The sequence below is a fragment of the Cyprinus carpio genome, chromosome B21, assembly GCF_018340385.1.
Source record: "Cyprinus carpio isolate SPL01 chromosome B21, ASM1834038v1, whole genome shotgun sequence".
Taxonomy (NCBI): Eukaryota; Metazoa; Chordata; class Actinopteri; order Cypriniformes; family Cyprinidae; genus Cyprinus; species Cyprinus carpio.
This window is the reverse complement of record NC_056617.1, coordinates 6,736,059-6,756,935: the sequence shown is the minus strand read 5'-3', so window position 1 is coordinate 6,756,935 and position 20,877 is coordinate 6,736,059. Positions and strand designations below refer to the sequence as shown.

At 36.8% G+C, this 20,877-nt stretch overlaps 2 protein-coding genes across 3 annotated transcripts; both read right to left on the bottom strand.

Moving 5' to 3' along the window:
• Positions 1-2,209: 2,209 nt before the first annotated feature.
• zmat1 (zinc finger matrin-type 1) lies at positions 2,210-7,932 on the bottom strand. The gene is made up of 7 exons (XM_042748103.1): positions 7,678-7,932; positions 6,010-6,116; positions 5,824-5,913; positions 5,608-5,740; positions 5,253-5,513; positions 4,895-4,985; positions 2,210-4,276 (listed from the first exon to the last, which is right to left on the bottom strand). Exons 1-7 carry the CDS (start codon positions 7,805-7,807, stop codon positions 3,343-3,345), a joined length of 1,746 nt encoding a protein of 581 aa, XP_042604037.1. The 5' UTR covers positions 7,808-7,932; the 3' UTR covers positions 2,210-3,342.
• A 520-nt stretch (positions 7,933-8,452) lies between these two features.
• Positions 8,453-18,397, bottom strand: LOC109045502 (ectonucleoside triphosphate diphosphohydrolase 2). 2 transcript variants are annotated; one of them, XM_042748443.1, is made up of 9 exons: positions 18,227-18,397; positions 17,494-17,611; positions 17,163-17,313; positions 11,060-11,219; positions 10,630-10,857; positions 10,243-10,512; positions 10,045-10,164; positions 9,197-9,331; positions 8,453-8,962 (listed from the first exon to the last, which is right to left on the bottom strand). In XM_042748443.1, the coding sequence occupies exons 1-9, from the start codon at positions 18,341-18,343 to the stop codon at positions 8,906-8,908; spliced, it is 1,356 nt and encodes a 451-aa protein (XP_042604377.1). In that variant the 5' UTR covers positions 18,344-18,397; the 3' UTR covers positions 8,453-8,905. The 2 variants fall into 2 exon arrangements, with proteins under 2 accessions (XP_042604377.1, XP_042604376.1); XM_042748442.1 differs by having other exon boundaries at positions 8,453-9,026; positions 18,227-18,385.
• Positions 18,398-20,877: the final 2,480 nt, after the last annotated feature.

Genomic DNA, 20,877 nt, shown 5'->3' with positions numbered 1-20,877 from the left:
GGAAAACAAAATACGTTTAATCTCGAATTGTTGATTTTTATCATGTCACGTTATGCCCCCAAAATGTGTGCCGTAAGGCTTTCCCAGATATCTTCTGTATAAACGCATGACATCACAACATGTCTTAAGTTTAAATGCTGCTTAAAATATTTACATCAAAGTACAGCTGAAACAACCACTTTGAATTTAATTACTGATGAAGAAAATTGAAAATGCATAAAAGTATTCACAATATATATATATATATATATATATATATATATATATATATATATATATATAAATTAAAATAAAGATGTTAAAAGATATATAAAAATATTATTTTAGCATATTTGACACACACACACACACACACACACACACACACACACACATATATATATATATATATATATATAAACACTTGTTTGGTATTATATGTACACAGTTGTATCTACTCAATCGCATATCATTTTGGCTAAATTAATAGTTAGATCAAATTAAAGAAAATCTAAAGCACTTAAACATCATAAACTATAAAAAATGCATGTTGGAAAACTTTTTTTTCTTCATACAATGTAAAACCGCTTAACACTGCAATCGCATATCGATAGAGCAGATCGTATTAAGTTACACACACATTTAGTTCATAATAATTAATAAATAAATTAAGGTTTGTGCACTGAAAATTCCACCCTAAAGCACCACAACAGTAACACCGAACAACCCTTAAGAAGAAGACTACAGGCCTGTTTTTGCACAAATCAACGTGCTTGTTTTCAACTCCACATTCTAGATAAACTAATGAAATTTTTGAGTGTGTGGGACTCTGGAGCCTGAAGCTCAGAGGGGCTTGTGTGGGAGTTTTCGAGCTGAAGTGTTAAAAGATCTCGTTCATTGGCCCTCGTCTCTTGAGGAGGGCTGGAGGGGCTCATGGGCCTGTGGAGGGGTCGTGAAGAGGGGAGGATGTGGGAGACGCACACGCCTTGGAGGTCGAGGGTACGATAAAGACACAGGGAGCTGAACCACATGATTCTTTGAAAACAGGAGATCTCAGGGGGCTCGAGAGAACGCTTTAGTGCGACTGTCGACGAGGTTGTGTCTACGGAGGGCTTTCAACTCTGCGGTTACAAAGACTTGGAAAAAAGTTCATATAGTTCTGAGGTACAAAAGCTGTGTGAGAAGCTACAGGTGTTAGATCCACAATTTAATACAAGTGCACTTGAAGATCAAAACAGGTTTTAGTAGAATTACAAACACAATTCATCATGTGATTAAATTAAAGGGAAAAATTTACTTGTCATCATGTTGTTCCACGTATACACTATATTACTTCGATTTTTAAATGTATGCAAATCAGCATATTAGAATGATTTCTGCAGGATCATGACTGGAAATTCAGCTATATGTCATAACAGAAATAAATTACTTTAAAATAGGAATACATTTTAAGGAATAATTATATATATATAAAAAAACGCTCTTTTAAATGGCAATAATATTTCACAATATTACAGTTTCACTGTATTTTGATCAACAAATGTTCTAAACCTCTGCCTCTAAAGGCACCATATTTAAATGGGTGTGGAGAGAAGAATTTTTACTGTTTATGACACAAAAATACATATAAGGCTTGGAATACAGTGCAAAATTTTTATGATGCTTTTTTTTTTTTTTTTTTAATTTTGGCAATAACCAGCCCACGTCCCCATTTTCATTAGTTTGGAGCGACATTAGGATTAGTAAATTACAAAATGGTAATTTTTGACCGAACCATCCCATTTCATATGCAAATGTGATTTAAAAAACAAAACAAAAAAACATGCAATTAATGCATTTTCAAGTATCACATCCACATTCATCTTCCCATGATCAGTATGTTCCCTGAGCGCTCAGAAAGTGATCCAAAAGTGAATTAAGGATTGTTTAATGGAGACATTGGAAACTGGCTTAGCAGCACTCTCATTAAACAGATGATTGCATGACTGTGATAACTCACAAAAAGGGAAATGCAGCTCTATGCAAGAAAGAGGTCAACAGAGTAGCAGTCGTGTCCTCATTCAACTCCTGCACCTGTTAGACCTGCAACCAAAAATATTCCAGCATATGCTGCATCAAATGAGCCTGGCGTCACATTACTGTTTCACACATACACAGAAATAAAACAAAAACAACAAGGATTGCAGACCGAGCTCTTCTGATTCAGGGAAATGTTTACAATATGCAATACTCTATATTCTGACAACTCTTTATTTTATTCACACCGTTCATTCTTGTTTTCATGTATTTCTTGAACACAGAGAGATTACAGTAAGTCTGAAAGAGGTTTCTAGCAGATCCACAGTGTACTGTAATGTGTACATTTGCATTCAATGCCCCCTTGAGACTAAAACTGGAAATGCTTCAATTAAGTCAGAAATAAAAGTTGATGTATAAGAGATTGTTTTTTAGAAAAAGTTCAACAATAAATACTAAATCTACGTTGATATAAACAGTGGAAGGGGGGTTTATTTGATCAAAGCATGAAGCAAGTTGAAGGACACATCCACATGGACATGGGTGGATGGCTCACGTAGTGTTTTTGCATCACACCGCAAGGTATAAAGTTAGTGATTTCTCCAAGAGAGAAGTGCAGCTTTAGAGACATCCTAAAGTCTGTAGTCCTGAGCAATTCAAGGAATTAACATTTTCATCATTTGCTCACCCTCATCTCATTCCAAACCTGTATGATTTCCTTTCTTCGTGGAACACAAAAGAAGAGATTTAGCATAATGTTCATGTTGCTCTTTTCCACACTGTGAAAGTGAATGCTGTCGAGCTCTAAAAGTGACAAAAGCACCTTAAAAGCAACAGTTAATTCATACAAATTGTGCAGCCAGCCAGTTTTTAACAAACGCTGTAGTTTTTTGCTCAACACAGCAAGGTTGAATATGTGGAATTGCAGGCAGCAATATTTTTAACCAATATTTTCTATCAGTTTTGATCTGTATCTTACCAAAATATAGTGCAGAAGTCATACTGACTTTGACTTTTTTGTCATTTTTGGAGCTTCCATACACATTTGTTGCATTGGATAAAAGCAGCATGAACATTCTTAACATCTATTTTTATGTTGCATAGAAGACATATGAGTTGAAAATGAAATGAGGGTGAGTGAATCGTGACAAAATTTTCACTGTTGATTCCTTAAAAAGGAATTGTGATCAGATGAGTTTCTGCATAAAAGAAAGGCCTTTAGAGTTCTTCAGAAAGCATAAATAGTGAGAAGGACCCAGAAGATTTCAGCAAAGCGGTTTTCTGGGGTCCCGTACAGATTTATTAGAACAATACTGTCAGACCATCATTGAAAAAAAAAACAAAAGTCTAAAAAACACCAAGAATCGTCTCATCCCAGAGCCTTTCCTCCTCTGTCCTGTTGTCTTGATTCATCTTCTCTTTTCCTTTTTTCTTCTCTTTTCTGTGTTTGTGTTTGCCATCTTTCGTTTCTGTCCTGACCTCTACGTGCTCCTCCATCTTTCCTTGTGGTTCCTCGTGCACTTCAACCTCTTGTTTCTCCAAGAGTTCCACTTCTTTTCGTCTCTCCCCGTGCCTCCTACTTTTCTTGCTTGCTCTTCTTTTGCTCCTGCTTTCCTCGTCTTCACTAGAGCTCCTCTCTCTTTTTCTTCTCTCCTTCCATTTCTTTCTATCATCATCTCCTTCTACACTTCCTCTCCTGTCTCCCTTCTGCCTCTTTTTCCTTTCTCCTCGTTCTGTATCAGACCCTTCCTCCTGGTCTCTTCTGCTCTTCAAGTGCTTTTTCATCTTCCTCTTCCGTCTCCTCCTCTCTCTGCTGTCATTGCTGCTGCTGTCACTACTGCTGCTAGTGTAGGAGGAGGAGTCTGAGAAAGAGGAGGAGCTAAACGACTCAGGGCTCCTCCCTCTTTTATACAGGTGACCAGGTGGGAAAGGAGGACGGGGATGGGGCATAAATCCCGGCCGATAGTGTGGGGCAGGGCCTCTCATACCAAAGCCAAACTGATTGACCTGAGACTGGAATTGTGGGTGCCAGTGAGGTTGAGGGAAACCAGGAGATGGAAAACGTGGTACCAGCTGGCCAGGTTGAGGCATCTCTTCTGGTATCTGTAGACCTTCTTTCACACTCTCATCCAGACCCTTGCTTGCTTGTCCTATGGTGCCCAGTCCTGCTTTGGGATCCAGTCCCCGGGCCTTCTGCACCTGGATGTAGTCAGCCAGCTCATCCTGGAAGGAGTCGTACATTTTCTTCTGAGATTTGCACAGTTCCATAACTTTCTTCTCTCTAAGGGCAAAGATTAATGACATTTCATTTAGTCTTGCATTTAAACTAGTGATTTTCAAATATGAGCTTTCCAATAGCAAAAAAAAAATTGGGCTGGAAACAATTTTCACTCAGAAATTGCTAGTAAAAAAAAAATACGGAGAAATGGCAACTAACACACTGAAATCAGAAAACGAAACAATTAGTATTTTCTTGCAAAACTTACAGCCTTATTTTTATTTACAACTTTAAAAATGCATTTTTTATAGTGTATGCAAATATGTAAAATCCACAAATAACTGCTGTATGTACAAACATTTATTTTTAAGAAGACTGACTCAAATTTCATCTAAAGTCAACAGGAAATTAATCCATCTGCCACAATTTTTTCTCTAAACTTACACATTTTTAAAATTTAAATTTAAGAAATAAAAAATAAAAAGAAGAATCTACAGTGAGATTTTGCCCGTGAACACACATTTAGAACGTAAATAAGATTCTTTCTGATTTCATTTGAATTCGAAAAATTTCATTCTAAAAATGTCAAATATTTGCTGACAAGATCAAGATCCAAATCCTAGTGGCTGTAACAAAAAAAGGCATCAGATAAAAAAAACTAATGAGAGCAACGTCACTCACTTGACAAAGTGTTTGTTTCCCTGCATGTGTGCCTGGTACATCTCTATTGAGCTGAGTGTCAGACAGCAAATCGGGCAAGTCAGGGAGCTCGCTGTATGTGTGTGTGTGAGAGAACAACAAAATAGTAAAAGAAAGAGGGTAAAATAACAAGAAAATATAAAAAATACAGTAAATTCTCAACCGTGAATATATAAAAATCATTGAGTACAACAACATTTCTGACTAACGTTCATGGATTACATGTGACATTACAAAATTATTTTAATTTGTACACTTTATATAATTCTTAAAATTAATTCCATACAATTAATTAATTAATTTTTTAAGTTGGTCAATGTAGATATATTTTAACACATACCATGTTCTGACTGTTCCCCCATCTGATCGAGCATCTCTTGCCGGGCCTGGTTCCTCTGATGCTTCCGGCCGCTGTAGTGCTGCTGGGCGACCAGGGGGTTGTTAAAGGAAGCGCTGCACAGTGTACAGTACTTGTTGGGATCACTGACATCAACCTCTTGATCGTCCAAGCCAGAAGTGTCCTTCTCCTCCAGACTGATCTGATTCTGCACAGCAGCCTCTGATGGGTGTACATCAGGAATTGTGGATTCTAGGATGGGTGCTGAAAGTTGAATATAACATAATAGTTTTATGACAGATTTAGCCCACAAGGGTGAAGAGTCATACCTAACAGTCCCCAGTTTGATTTTACTCACCTCCAGGTGGCGGAGGATTGGTTTTTCTCATGTTCTTTGCATGAACTTTGCCCTCATAGTGCGACTTGGCCACAGTTGGAGAGCTGAATACCATGTTGCACAGCTCGCAGAACTTCTCTGCAGACAGACCTCTCTGTAAAAAAAAATTATGATGTGCTATATATTAACACACACTTGAGAGCAATATATGCATATTCTGTATTATCTGTTACATACCAAAAGGCCTCCACAATCTTGGCTCGGCTTATTTATATTAATGGTCTTGTTCTGCAAGTACATCCTGACTCTTTGTGCATGCTTTTTCCCCTGGCAACATAAACACCAATGTTAGAAACATGACTGCAGCTTTTTGAGGTTGCCTGAAAAAACTTGATACAGTTGCATGAAAACCACCTCACAAACCTCATAATGAGAAACTCTCTGGGACTCGTAAAGCAGGGTTGCTTCACAGACATGACAGAAGTTATCTGTCAACAAGCCTTTGAGAAGATCACTGTCGCTCTGAGACCCTGCAGAAAAATCAGACATTAAAATAATCTAAAATAATATTTACTGTATGAAATAGTCTTAACATACTTTTGTGTAATGTAGCTGATGTGGTTAGTATAGACATGAGCTCACATGGCTTTTTTTTTTTTTTTTTTTTTTTACAAATCTGATTTTCACAGAGCATGACATTTATGATTAGAAATAAGCTTTAGATACACTGTGAGGCTTTTGGTAAAACTAGTGAACAAGAAACAGACAAATATCTTAAAAATATCAGTAGACAAATTGTGATTTAATGAAAAAAAAAAAATACAAATACATAAAAAACAAATCGTCGGACTGAAACAAATCGTCGGACTGAACTAAATGTGAATTTATACACACATGGTTTTACAGAGAAATTCGTTCCGCTTAAATTTCATGAATGAGGCCCATTGTGAGCAAGCAAAGCATGCAAGTAATAATGTATCTGTTGTAGTGGTGCAAAAAAAAAAAAAGATATATAAAAGATATATTAACAGAATTAAGGATACATTGACAAATATTTAATGTTAAGCCTGATAACTCATAACTGACCCATATTAGAAATCTGTTGTAAAAACACAAATTCAATTAAAGAACAATATTTTTAAATGCTACCACTGAATCTAGGCGTCACTACATCATAATGTAAAATCTGAATTATTCCAATTGATTTAAAATAAAAAAATAAAATAAATAAACCACTAATAATATTAGCCAATAAATGACATGATCTTGATGCTGTGCATACCTAAATATACAATTTGTACATGCCATGGGTTATTTTGACATTATTTTAATGAATGCCATGCAGCAATGTACATATATCTAAATGAAAAAGCTCATGTTACTGTAAAACGTGTCAAACTTACTTGAATTACGTTATTTGTATAACGAGTTTTAATTCTGTAAGGCTGTGTGTTCCTGAATGTGTTGTACTATCAATTCAAATAATCTAGTTACCAATAAATTTGAGGATAAATTACATAAAAACATTACTAAATGAGCATTTATTAATATGTACTTATTTGTACTACTGTCAAAAAGAACACAAACATCAATCCTTACAAAATGTGATAGTAGTTTATATAAAATATATATAAAATGACACGAATTAGTCAGAAATAAAAACAAACAACTTAAAATGCACTAAAACGTTTTGAAATGTCCCAAACGGATTATTGGGATTATTATGAGGCTAAAAAGGCACTCGCTAACGTTACCTGGCTAGATTGTTGCTTCATCGGCGAATTAATCTATTTACACGATGGTATGATTCATTAACTCCTCATTTTGTGTCTTAACGTGTATTTCCAGCCGATGAACGATGACAATCGACTTAAAAACACATCAGATTGTTTTAAAAAGGGATTTTTGTGGTGGTTGTTTAAGATAAATCATGGGTACTAATATGTAGCCTAGCCTAGCTTGTTGACTCGCTAAGCTTTATTAGCACCCATCAATCCGTCTCAAACAACCCAAACACAAGCATTCGATCCAAATAAACTCCACATGACTGCATTTTTGAAGTTTTTGAAGGGTTTCAACTGATAGACTCACCTTCTTCAACCTGAGAAATATTGGTGTTAGTGTTTTGTACTGTTTCTGGATTGATATCGTCTGTATTTTTGATTTTGTCTGTTTCCGCACACTGCGGAGAACACGATACACTAGCTTCAAGCTCGGACATTTTTTGAAACCTGGAAATAAATCAAAACTGTAGCAGATTAAGCTAAAATGCCAATGAGCTCTACATGGCAATGGCTAAGATATGAAGGGAGGCGATATGCGCATGCGCAGTAGGATCACGTTTCTTTACGTGCAAGCCACTGATTTGAGCAGATGCTTACTGCCATCATCTGGTGTTTTTATGTTATTGTCTTAGTCAATTAAAAAGCCTAAAAAATAATAATATATATATATACAATAATATTACAATATTATGAAGCTCACAATTATACATACAATGGAAAACAGTTTCTGATAAAAAAAAGTTGTTAATAATACTGTCAAATTAAATCTCATTCAAACAGGATCATCAAACATTCAACCTTTTTTTTGTAATTTTGCTGGTTTAACACTAAGCTAACTTAAGAATCTATGTAAAAACTGTATTTGTTAAACATATTGTAGTCTGGTTTTGTATATACTTTCTTCAGTAACCAGCATCAGAAATGAATTCAACTTTGTAAATTATTAACAATACAGTTTTATACCTTTGGTCTGAGAAATATTTGAAATGCTGTGAATTTCTTATTGTACATTAACTGAAGACAAATGTGAACTGGCCAAAGAAAGAGATACATAAGTTCTGGATCACTGATCAGATATCATCGACAGTCCTCATCAAAAAGACATATATTTCCTTTAATAAAGTTGATTAGTGTATCACACAAGATAAACAAAGACAAATAAATTTTCTCTAATCTGTTAAAAGAGTAACATTGCTGTACAATAGAACAGTGCTAGTATCAGATATACCATAGTATAGGCTACCACATATAATATTATTTAGTGTTATTTATTTTGTGCCCCAATTTAATTTCCTAACTAGTTTTGATGTCTTTTGGTAAAATTTGTCATTGGCAAAAGAAACAAATTTTCTGTTGAATTATATGCAATATTAACATAGACAGTACAGTATGAATGCATTATTGGACAAAGTCTGTCCAAACACATAGAACAACTGTAGCAGTGAGCTATGAGACACCTTCATCACTCCTTTTCCTCCGAATCACTAGGAGAGCCATGTAACAGAAGGTGGCAGTGAGGAGGACGGTTAGGAGAATCAACAAGCCAGTCCACGCAGCAGGACACAAGCCCTTCCTGATGCCCACAGGTTCCTCTGGAAGAAGACTACTCACACTGAGAATATAACCCAGAGCCCAGCCCACAGACACCTCTCCTGCCTGTGACATAGTAGAGACTGAATGTGTGGTTTTGCGGGGTTTTTTTTGTACTTAGTTCAAATTCACACAATTAGCATTTTATTCAGAAGCAAACTGCAACATTATTTGTGGTTAGTGTTAAGGTGGTTCTGTGATGTACAAGCATGTGAGTATAATTTTGATAGACTCACCTTTTTCTGAAAAGCAACATTTTGGAAAGAACTCTCATCAAAGTTATAACCCCTAAGCATTAGCACTTGTATATACACTGCAACTGCACAATAATCCTTCAGGTAATTTTTCAAGTCAGGAGCTTTCTTGGTCATCTATAATAAACAGAAGATATAGATATGAATATTTAAGATTTACAGGACTTCAGAGATGCAATGCAGCATGTTTATACAGTGTATTTTTATGATAAACACAAAGACTTCTTTCCCCATATACATTAAGCCTGGCTAGAAAATATCCAGTTAATATTTGGAATAATTTCTTCTGAGATCAATATGACTAAAAATGTTAAATATTATTTATATATATATAATATATATATATATATATATATATATATATATATATATATATATATATATATATATATATATATATATATATATATATATATATATATATATATATATATATAGTGTGTGTTTTTAATTTGTATTAAAATTGATTTCAGGTTGAAATATCAATTGGACCTAAAAATTTATAAAATATATTACAATATTAATATTTGACTATAAAGATCTTATATTTTCTTCCCAGAAATGAAATGACATTTTCTTTCCCTTTATAGGCCAATTAAGATTTTAGATCAATTAAACAAACAAACAAAAAAATCTAAAAATATTATTACTACAATGGGGGAAATTTCAAATATTTAAATTGTAAAGTACATTATGTTTCATAAATCCTGATAGCATTTGTTGTACTGGCTTTAATTTATTCTGAGGTAGCTAAAACAAGCATTAGTATTTTACTCAAAAAAAAAAAAAAAAAAAAAAAAAAAAAAAAAAAAAAAAAAAAAAGATTATACCTCTTCTATGGTCATACTGCACACAGCTTGGGTAGCCTCCTCTAGCTGAGCAAAGGTTCTTATGTTTATCCCTGTACTTTGCTGGAGATAACTGTGAGTGAAGAAATAAGCAGAGAAGGCCTAAAAGAAAGACAAATACATAAGATGTTATTCTATTAAACTCGTATGTTCCACTTTGTGAATTTCTGGGCCTCTCACCATGAAGCCTCCGCTGATGTTGGGCTGGAAAACTCCATTAAAGGAACACTGAGAAAAGGGGCAGAACTGGAAGGAAAATATATTAGAAGTGTTGCCAAGGCAGCTATGGTAGCCCCTGGTGCCTTGCACCCTGATCCAGGAATGAGGGTTGTAAGGTTTGGGTCTCTTAGACACTGTACAAGGAGAGTCAAACACTTGCTCCAGCTTGAAGACATCAGTGAAGTCAGATGGGTAGCAGGGATGGTACACTTTGCTAGTATTATCCTGCAACTGAAATTAAAACATACTAGAGAAATGTAAACTGTGACAGGACAAAAACAATTCACCAAGAAGTCTCCAACACATATACAATGACGTATTATTGATTTGTCATGCATAATGTCATACTTCAACCAGGTAGGCCAGGATCTGGCGCAGAGCCTCTTCTTTACCGTAACATAGGTAACTATGCGTGTAGAGGGAATACTCCTGCCCATAGAGACGCATGGTCATGCTGTTCAACTTGTTCTCAACTGTCTCTGGGGTCTCAAAGGTGATCTGTGTGGACGCCCCACCTAAATCCAGTGCTCCGACTGTTTTTCTGCCAGAGTTAAGCCATCGGCCCACATAGCCATACTATATTGTGTGGAAATGAACACAGAAAATAGCCACTAGATGGCCCAAGCAGTTGAGAAACCAGTAAAAATACTGAACCATAAATCAAAACACTGGCTTAATATTTAGATGTCTATGATGATAATAAGCAACAAAATTTAAGCATAACTTATGGACAGTTTCACTGACAAGAAAATACAGACATACTCTAACAAGAAAGCACCTTTATGAAGTTTTCAAGAAGGTAGTTGACAGTGACCCAGCCGTAAACCCCCTCTTCTTGACCGCTCAAAATTACCGCTCCTCGAAAGTTGAAAGGAAAGGATTTGATTTTTTGTTTGACTTCTTGGAGAATCTGAGATGCTTTGTCAGGATTGGTAATTCTGAAAAATAAAAGATGGGAAAAAATTAAAGGTATTTGGAGGTTAATGAAAAAAGCAATCAGCAAATGCCTGTCACAGTGTCTGGTTTGTGTTCCCTGGGTGTCCACTAGAGGCCTGACTTCCCCATATCGTCACCCCAATTTAGGAACTAAATTTCCCACAAGCCTTGTCTGTATTCATCACTGTTCATTGTATTCAGCTGTCCCCACTTACATTGTTTGCACCTGTTTATAAATACCCTGGTTGTTCTGTCATTGTTACGGAGTCCTTGTTGAATGTAACCCTGCTATTTCGTGTTTCCTTGCCCTAGTTTATGTTTGTTGTTTTGGACTGCTTACCTGGATTTTGACCTTTGCCTGGCTGATTGATGATTCTGGATTACCCTAATAAAACACTGCAATTGGATCTACCTGTTTGTGTGCGTGTCGTGACAATGCCATCCTGGCAGAAAACAAAATTTTACTACATAGCCATAAAATTCTTAGAGCCAAAACATACAGACAAACATACATACAAAGCCTACACTGGCCCTAGAAAGTTTTTGGACAATTAAGCCACTAAATGTATGAATTTGCATTAAGATGACATAAAACCAAAAAGCAACTTTAAAAACCTTCTCTCTTTTCTATATTTATTTATAGCTGTTTGTTGCTGTCGTATGTCTCTAGTTTGAGCTCCGTCACGTTATTTTTCTATCGTCTATTTTTTATTGTTGAAATCTATTTTATACACCATCATTTTCGTTTCTATAACGTGTGAATATATCCTCTATCGTATTCTACAACAAAAACAATCAGAGCGCCTTGTTATCACTAGTTTTACTTGATTTCCCGAGTCCGCTAGTAGCTTATAGCCCATTAGCATCACCAGCGTGGGTTTCGCTAAACCCGCGTGCATCGCTAATACTCTATTCACACACATTACAATTGCTTTACTCACTGCTACTTGCTTTAATGGCGGATGTTTGTCTACCTTTGAGTGCAAGTGACGACACGTTCGAGCTGCATTCGGTGCAACTCGAGCTCGAGGCCGTGGAGAAGCAGATTCGCGACCTGGAACAGAGGCAGGCCCAGCTGAGAGAGTGGAGAGCCACGCTGGAATCATCTCGGGCTGACGCTCACAAGTCCGGGGTAAGGATACAGCGCGCGCTGCTAACAGTCCCACCACCTCTACCCCATGTGTTTCTCTGCACAGGCCCGGTGCACCCAGGACGCGATCTGCCCAGATGTCCTTCACTCCGGCGCCGGGACACCACGGACCCTGGGTGCATCCGCAGCGGAGGACGCGAGCCAGACCCCGGGCGACGACTTCTCCCCCTCCGGTCTTCGAGATCTCCACACGGAACCGCTTCTCTCCCCTCCGCGAGACGGAACACGACGCTGTGATCGTCGGTGACTCCATCGTACGACACATCCGTACTACGTTAGCCGAAGGTAAAGTGCACACTCACTGTTTCCCTGGTGCTCGTGTTCTCGATGTTTCTGCGCAGATACCCGCGATCCTGAAGGCCGACGAGAGCCCCAGAGCGGTCGTGCTTCACGCCGGGGTTAACGACACCACGCAGCGGCAGACGGAGACGCTGAAGAGGGACTTCAGGAGGCTGATCGAGACGGTTCGCAGCACGACGCCCGCCCGCGCGACGATCATCGTGTCAGGACCACTGCCCACGTATCGACGAGGACACGAAAGGTTCAGTAGACTTTTTACTCTAAATGAATGTTATTGTCATGGTGTAAAGAACAGAAACTGCTCTTTGTTAATAATTGGAATCTTTTCTGGGAGCGACCTAGGCTTTTTCGCGCTGATGGCCTGCACCCCAGCAGAGTCGGAGCAGAACTCTTGTCGGACAACAACTCCAGGACTCTACGCTCCATTTGACTAGTAAGCCAATTCTCAAATAACTGCTATGATGGCTTTTGTTCTACCCGCTTAAATGTTAGAAGTACTTGCGCTGTCCAATCTATTTAGACTGTGTCTGTTCCCCGAATAGTGAGGTCAAAATATAAATTGAATGTAGGATCTAGAAAAAAATCTTATCGTGATTAAACCAGAAAAACGTAAAATAAATGAACAAAAACAATTTTAAAAGTTTGGGCTCATAAAACATTAGATCACTCACACCCAAAGCAGTTATTGTAAATGAAATGATCACAGATAATAGTTTTGATGTACTCTGCTTGACTGGAAACCTGGCTAAAAACCAAATGATAATATTGGTCTAAATGAGTCTACTCCATCAAACTACTGTTATAAACATGAGCCCTGTCAGACTGGTCGTGGGGGAGGTGTTGCAACAATATATAGTGATATTCTCAGTGTTACCCAGAAAACAGGATACAGGTTTAAATCATTTGAAATACTTATGGCTTAATGTTACACTGTCAGATATGCAAAAGAAATCTATTGTATCTCTTTCTCTGGCTACTGTGTATAGACCACCAGGGCCATATACAGAATTCATAAAAGAATTTGGAGATTTCCTCTCAGACCTGTTGGTTACCGCTGATAAAGCGCTAATTTTCGGAGATTTTAACATTCATATTGATAATACAAATGATGCATTAGGACTTGCGTTTTCTAACTTATTAAACTGTTTTGGAGTAAAGCAAAATGTCACCGGGCCCACTCATCGTTTTAATCATACGCTAGATTTAATTATATCGCATGGAATCGATCTTACTGACATAGATATCGTACCTCAAAGTGATGATGTTACTGACCATTTCCTTATATCGTGCATTTTGCGTATTGATGATAATAACTATATGGCTTCGAGTTATCGTCCGGGCAGAACTATTGTTCCAGCCACCAAAGACAGATTCGCAAATAACCTGCCTGATTTATCTCAACTGCTCTGTGTCCCCATAAATACACATGAACTAGACAAAATGACTGGCAACATGGGCACTATCTTCTCTAATACATTAGAAGCTGTTGCCTCCATCAAACTGAAAAAGATTAGAGAAAAACGTACTGTGCCATGGTACAACAGTAATACCCACGCTCTCAAGAAAGAAACTCGTAGTCTTGAGCGCAAATGGAGAAAAACTAACTTGGAAGTTTTAAGAATTGCGTGGAAAAACAGTATGTCCAGCTATAGACAGGCTCTAAAAAAACTGCCAGGGCCGAGCATATCCACAAACTCATAGAAAACAACCCAAAACAATCCAAGGTTTTTATTTAGCACAGTGGCTAGATTAACAAACAACCAGACGCCACCCGATCTAAATATTCCCTCACAGTTAAATAGTAATGACTTTATGAATTTCTTCACTGATAAAATAGATAACATCAGAAATACAATAACAAATGTAGATTCTACAGCGTCTAATACTTTAGTTTTATCTGTCACACCCAAAGATAAACTGCAGTGCTTTACAGCTATTGGACAGGAAGAGCTAAATAAACTTATCACTGCATCTAAACCAACAACATCTTTATTAGATCCTGTACCCACTAAATTACTGAAAGAGTTGTTACCTGTAGCAGAAAAAACGATTCTCAATATTATTAACTCGTCGTTATCTTTAGGTCACGTCCCAAAACCATTCAAGCTGGCGGTTATTAAGCCTCTTATTAAGAAACCACAACTAGATCCTAATGAACTGGCAAATTACAGAACCCATTTCAAATCTTCCATTTATGTCTACAATTTTAGAAAAAGTTGTGTCTGCTCAATTGTGCTCCTACCTGCAAAAAATGATCTCTATGAAGAATTTCATTCGGGTTTCAGGCCCCATCATAGCACAGAAACTGCACTTGTTAAAATTACAAATGACTTGCTTCTTGCTTCAGACCAAGGCTGCATCTCATTGCTAGTTTTACTTGATCTTAGTGCTGCGTTCGACACCATAGATCATGACATACTCATAGATAGATTACAAAACTATACAGGTATCCAAGGGCAGGCTTTAAGATGGTTTAGATCCTACCTGTCCGATCGCTACCACTTTGTTTATCTAAATGGGGAGTCATCTCATTTATCACCAGTAAAATATGGAGTGCCACAAGGATCTGCCCTAGGTCCTCTGCTATTTTCAATATACATGTTGCCCCTTGGTAATATCATTAGAAAATACGGGATTAGTTTCCACTGTTATGCTGATGATACTCAACTATATATCTCAACAAGACCAGGTGAAACTTCAAAATTATCTAAGCTAACAGAGTGTGTTAAAAATGTAAAAGATTGGATGACCAATAATTTTCTCCTATCAAATTCAGATAAGACAGAGATATTACTTATTGGACCAGAAAACATTACACAGAATCTCGTAGATTACAATTTGCAATTAGACGGATGTACTGTTACTTCCTCTACTGTCAAAAAATCTGGGTGTTATATTAGACAGTAACTTGTCTTTTGAAAATCATATTTCCCATGTTACAAAAACAGCATTCTTCCATCTTAGAAACATTGCCAAGCTACGAAACATGTTACCTGTTCCTGATGCAGAAAAGCTAGTTCATCCATTCATGACCTCTAGACTGGACTATTGTAATGCACTGCTAGGGGGTTGTCCTGCATCCTCAATAAACAAGCTACAGGTAGTCCAAAATGCAGCGGCTAGAGTCCTTACCAGGTCAAGAAAATATGATCATATTACCCCAATACTACAGTCTCTGCACTGGCTACATATTAAGTTTCGTATCAGTTACAAAATATTATTACTTACTTATAAGGCCCTTAATGGCTTAGCTCCTGCGCACCTAACTAGTCTCCTACCACGCTACAACCCATCACGCTCCCTAAGGTCACAAAACGCTGGACTTTTGATAGTACCTAGGATAGCAAAGTCCACTAAAGGACGTAGAGCTTTTTCGCATTTGGCTCCCAAGCTCTGGAATAGCCTTCCTGATAATGTTCGGGGTTCAGACACACTTCCTCTGTTTAAATCTAGATTAAAAACACACATCTCTTTGCCAAGCATTCAAATAATGCATCTCATAAATTTTGGACTGCAGTTATATCTGATCAGATGTGCATTATTATTCTTTAGCTTGGGTAAAAACTAATTAATTTTACTTGGCTGGTACGCTAATTATGTTTCCATTTGTTTCTCTGCTTTGCCACGGGATTTACACAAGCTCCAGTCTGGATCCAGAACACCTGAGAAGAGATGATGCCAACCCCTCAGAGGACCTCAGATGATGCTAACCCAGAGACAACATACAGAACTACCACATTTTGCTATAAGTTTGATTGCATAATTGCTGTTAATAGTGTTAATCGTCTGTTTGTTTACTGCCATATGCACATGAACTGACAGTCACCACTGATAAGCTACTACTAAATATTGTAGAAACTTAATTTTCTGTAAAGTTGCTTTGCAATGATTTGTATCGTAAAAAGCGCTATACAAATAAACTTGAATTGAATTGAATTTATTTTTATTTATTTTTTGTAAAGATCAGTTTTTGTAAAGATTTTTTTGTAAAGTTTTTTTGTTAAGATCAGTTCCCCTTAGGTTTATTTATTTACATTTTTATTTTGTTTCAGTAATTTTAGTATTATTGTATGGTATTTTAATTTTGTATTTTTTTTTAAATATACTACTTTAGTAATTATTTTACTGTTTTAACAGAGAAAACCTGAAGCAATCTTAAACACATATGCAGGGTGAAAAAGTGTTATATGCCAGAAATTATAACGCAGAAAAATCAAGCTTTACCCTTCAAATCCTTCAGAAGCTTTGCATCTGAAACTGGACTGAAATATCTTAAAACTTGCATTTTGGTGTTTCTGTATTTATCTGAATGAGAAATACCTTTACCATTAATCTGCCTGAAAAATTATACTACTTCAACAAGATTAACCAGAAAATGAGACAAACAGAAAGTGTTTTAAAATAGGATGTGTTCTTTTATATGTGGCCTTTGTATGCATAAAACAATTCAATACTACATGTACTGTAGCAACATAGGTAGAAAAAACACACTCACTTCAGAAGTCTCATGCCAGCAGTAGCTCCTAAATACACAGGGGTGCGATGATGTTTGTCTGGGGGAATGTCGCGCATGGCCTGCTTCAAGCACACCTCAAGGCTGCGGGCCGCTGCACCCCACTGCCCTGCATAACTAGAGATTCCTCCTCCTGCACCGAAGAAAAACAAGACACAATAATTACATCCATTTCGATATTAAACTAAATTGAAATATCTTATACCAGAACATGCAAATTGATGCTTATTTATTTATTTACGCTTTAGATGTTTATCTATATCTCTATCTTAATCCGCTTGAAAATGTTAAATATTTCAGCAACTCATTTGACCTTTGACATGACACTCGCTGTGCTGGGTGACCACGCCTGTGCCATTTAATTTGTCTGCCGGCCATCTGTAGATGAACAAAGCAGTGTGTGAGGACCCAGCGTCCAGCACAACCCCATACTGCAATTAGAGAGAGAGAGAGAGGCAAAAAAAGTGTATAAAATTATATTCAAATCAATGTGATTAGAATGTATTATTATTATTATTTATCTCAAACAGAACCTAAAGTTTTTGTCAAATTCAAAAATTTCCATAATACGATGAGAGCATGTTTTGACAGAGATTTATTCGCAGAAGCCACTGTAACCACATATACTGAGATAACCATCATATTTCAAGTACAGTTACTTCTAAGATTTTGTACATATTGTGTGTTTCCGTGCCCTGTTACACAGTGTTTACCCATGGCTCCCAGGGGTTAACATGTACCTGTTGCCCAAAGACACACTTCATGGAAATGCAATTCCCAGAAGTATCTGACATAACAAACTATACTGAGTCTGCATCTTCATTTGTTCCAGGGTTCCCAACAGGAGCGAAATGACCATTCTCTATGTTTACCATGTGAAGGCTCACCTCCCCAAGACTAAATATATTAATCAGGATACACTGCGTAAAAAGCAACTTAGCTTACAGGAGAAAGATAGAAAGATAGAGAGCAAAAGACAGAGAGAGAACACAAAAAAAAAAAACGATTTGCCATTTTGATCAGGATACAGAAGTAATCATACTTACCATGTTCTGTGGTGGCTCTCTCAGTTCATGTACAGATACAGTCAGAAGTAGAATAGACACAATTCCAAACAGAAAGAGCACCGCAGAGACAACAAACTTAACAAACAGTTTATCCATCAGTAAAGTTGGGGTTTGTCTGGTGCTATTGATGGTGAAGGAACAAGGTCAACCCCTCCGCCCACCCAGTTCCTTAACAAGAGAACAGACTTCTCATGTACAAAGAAGCCCAGTTAGTAACAGCAGAACCATTTCTTTAGAATAATAATAAACACCAATTTTGAAAGTGTACATGTTTTATTGTTATAAAGACTAGATGTAGAATAGTTGTCGTTGTAATAATAATTGTTGTAGAATAGATTGTTAGCAGAAACACAACATGTCCTGCATTAATTACAACCTTTTTTGTAGTATAAGGGAGTGTTCCAAACAATCTTCTTCCATCATCTGTTTAAAATGTGACTAAAGGTGTGTCCGCTGGTGCAGCTGACAAAATCTAGAGTCATTCATGTGCAGCAGGACTAATGTGATAGAGACCAGTTTTATTTAAAAGGTTTCTCTTTTTTCAATGTCCACTGCCTCTATTCCAAAGCTGACACAGACAGCATGCTCTGAATAGGATAACTCCTGCCAAGAACAGAGACACTTTGCATTTACAGACCTACTTTGTATCCACAATGCACCACTCTACGTGTGGTAAGAATTTCCTGCTTGGTGTTGAAAAGGGAGAAGAAAAATGTGTGACATCATCTACATTTCCACTTGAATGCATGAGCAGTAATGCTTATTTTATGACAATCAGAATGACTAAATTAAGGCCACACATCCAGATCTTAAATTGAATGAGGTGTCAAAAATATGGCAAAGGTTCTGTTCAATAAAAGTGATATTCTGTTCTGTGTATGTTTGAAAGGCTTGAAAGGAAAATTAACAACATTTCTCACAAAACATTTCACAAGCACACAAAGCTTAAACAAAACCAGTTTTATGAAGAGTTTTTAAATTACATTTCAAGCTTCGCTAGATAAAGATTAATAGATTTAAATAAATGGATAAATACAGTGACTTTGCCAATTAGACATAATTTTCAGTGTAATGGCAAACCTAGGAAATCATTTAAATAAATACAAAACCAAGTAACCTGACAGTGTGAATAATTTCCTTCTTAAATCACACATATATTACAATGAAAAAATTCACACTGGAAATTTTAGTGTTATTTCAGGTCATCAAAAAAACAACACAGCAGCATAACATATAAATGCATCCCAGCTGGGTGCACCAAATATTAAAACAAAAACAACAAAATGTGTAACATCTCAGTGCTGCTTGTCCAGTTCTGGTGTGGTGTTTTTAAACATTGGGAGAACGGACTCTTCATGTTGACACAGGTGCCAGACCATAATACAATAATAATTCAGCAGCAGGAGCAGAATCATGACAACCAAAGCCAAAATGACCAGAAGGGCCACCACAAGTCTCTTTCTGGTGCAAAATGGCTGAGATGACCAGTGGTCACTTTGGGAACCCTCCTCCAGTGAGTGTTTAGGCCTGAAGTGTGTGGACAGGCAGTGTTTAATCCAGGTCCCAGCAGAAGCAACAGGTGAAAACAAGCATGCCTCTCTCTCTCCCATCGTCACACAAAGAAGAAGCTTCTTGCCCACAGAGCAACTGTCACTACCACCTGCCAGCAAGGGTCTGAAAGAAGAAACATACAGTGGACATATGGATTAAGCAGCAAGTAATAGCAACAACAACAACTAAATAAATAAAAAATATAAAAAAATTAATTCTATAACAATCTGTATTTTATATATATATATATATATATATATATTATATATATATTATTATATTATATTATTATTATTATTATTATTATTATTATTATCATTTGATTATTTATAGAAAGTAGACTTTGAGGTCTGCACTAATTGCATTTACCCTAGAAAAAAAATACTCATTATTAATGTAAAGGCTAGCAATAATTAACATGGCATTTTGTTCAAAACGCTTTACAATCTAATTAAAAGAGAACAACTGCACACTCACTTAAGCATAGGCTATTTATTCTCCAACGTTTCGGCTAGTAGCCTTTGTCAAGGTATTGCAAGGTATGTCTTTTTTCAATTAGAAATGTAGCTATGACAGCGTATTTTGGCGCAAATTGTAGAATAGAGGGAACGTTAAATGTAAACAACGCTAAAAACAGTATTTGTTTTCCCACTAATGCTAATCGCTCTTCCACTTTTATGATTTACGCAGGATAATTACAACGTTTATTGAAAAAATGCTTGTTTTACACGGGAAAATCCCTCCACCTGCGTGGAATAAACAGATCCAGTAAAGAGAGCAGGTGAGATGATGACGCGACTCACGTTGTCGATGATAATGGTGTATAATGTCGTGTCGCAGGATGGTGACACAGTTTAGCAGTTCAAAAACAGTTAGTAATACGTTTCAGTAAATAAGCTATCATGTAGTATTGTGCAGCAAAGACTTAAGTAAACTCACCGGTTGGCAGACGTCAGTGTTTGCAGAGGAACAGTCTGTCCTTACTAATGATGATGGTGATACCGCCTCTTAAATACGCTGTCAGGCGGTTTCCTCATACTTTCAAATTCACGATGAGAGATTAACAAGTCACTATTTTG

Excerpts from the sequence above, each read along its gene's own strand:
- zmat1 (XM_042748103.1), bottom strand. The coding sequence starts at position 7,807 with ATGTCCGAGCTTGAAGCTAGTGTATCGTGTTCTCCGCAGTGTGCGGAA. Across the intron at positions 4,986-5,252 it reads GGGGGAACAGTCAGAACATG|CGAGCTCCCTGACTTGCCCG; the intron begins GTATGTGTTAAA and ends ACACACATACAG. Across the intron at positions 4,277-4,894 it reads GGAAACAAACACTTTGTCAA|AGAGAAGAAAGTTATGGAAC; the intron begins GTGAGTGACGTT and ends CTTTGCCCTTAG.
- LOC109045502 (XM_042748442.1), bottom strand. The coding sequence starts at position 18,343 with ATGGATAAACTGTTTGTTAAGTTTGTTGTCTCTGCGGTGCTCTTTCTG. Across the intron at positions 10,165-10,242 it reads ACATCAGCGGAGGCTTCATG|GCCTTCTCTGCTTATTTCTT; the intron begins GTGAGAGGCCCA and ends TCTTTCTTTTAG. Across the intron at positions 9,027-9,196 it reads ATGTTGCTTTTCAGAAAAAG|GCAGGAGAGGTGTCTGTGGG; the intron begins GTGAGTCTATCA and ends ACTATGTCACAG.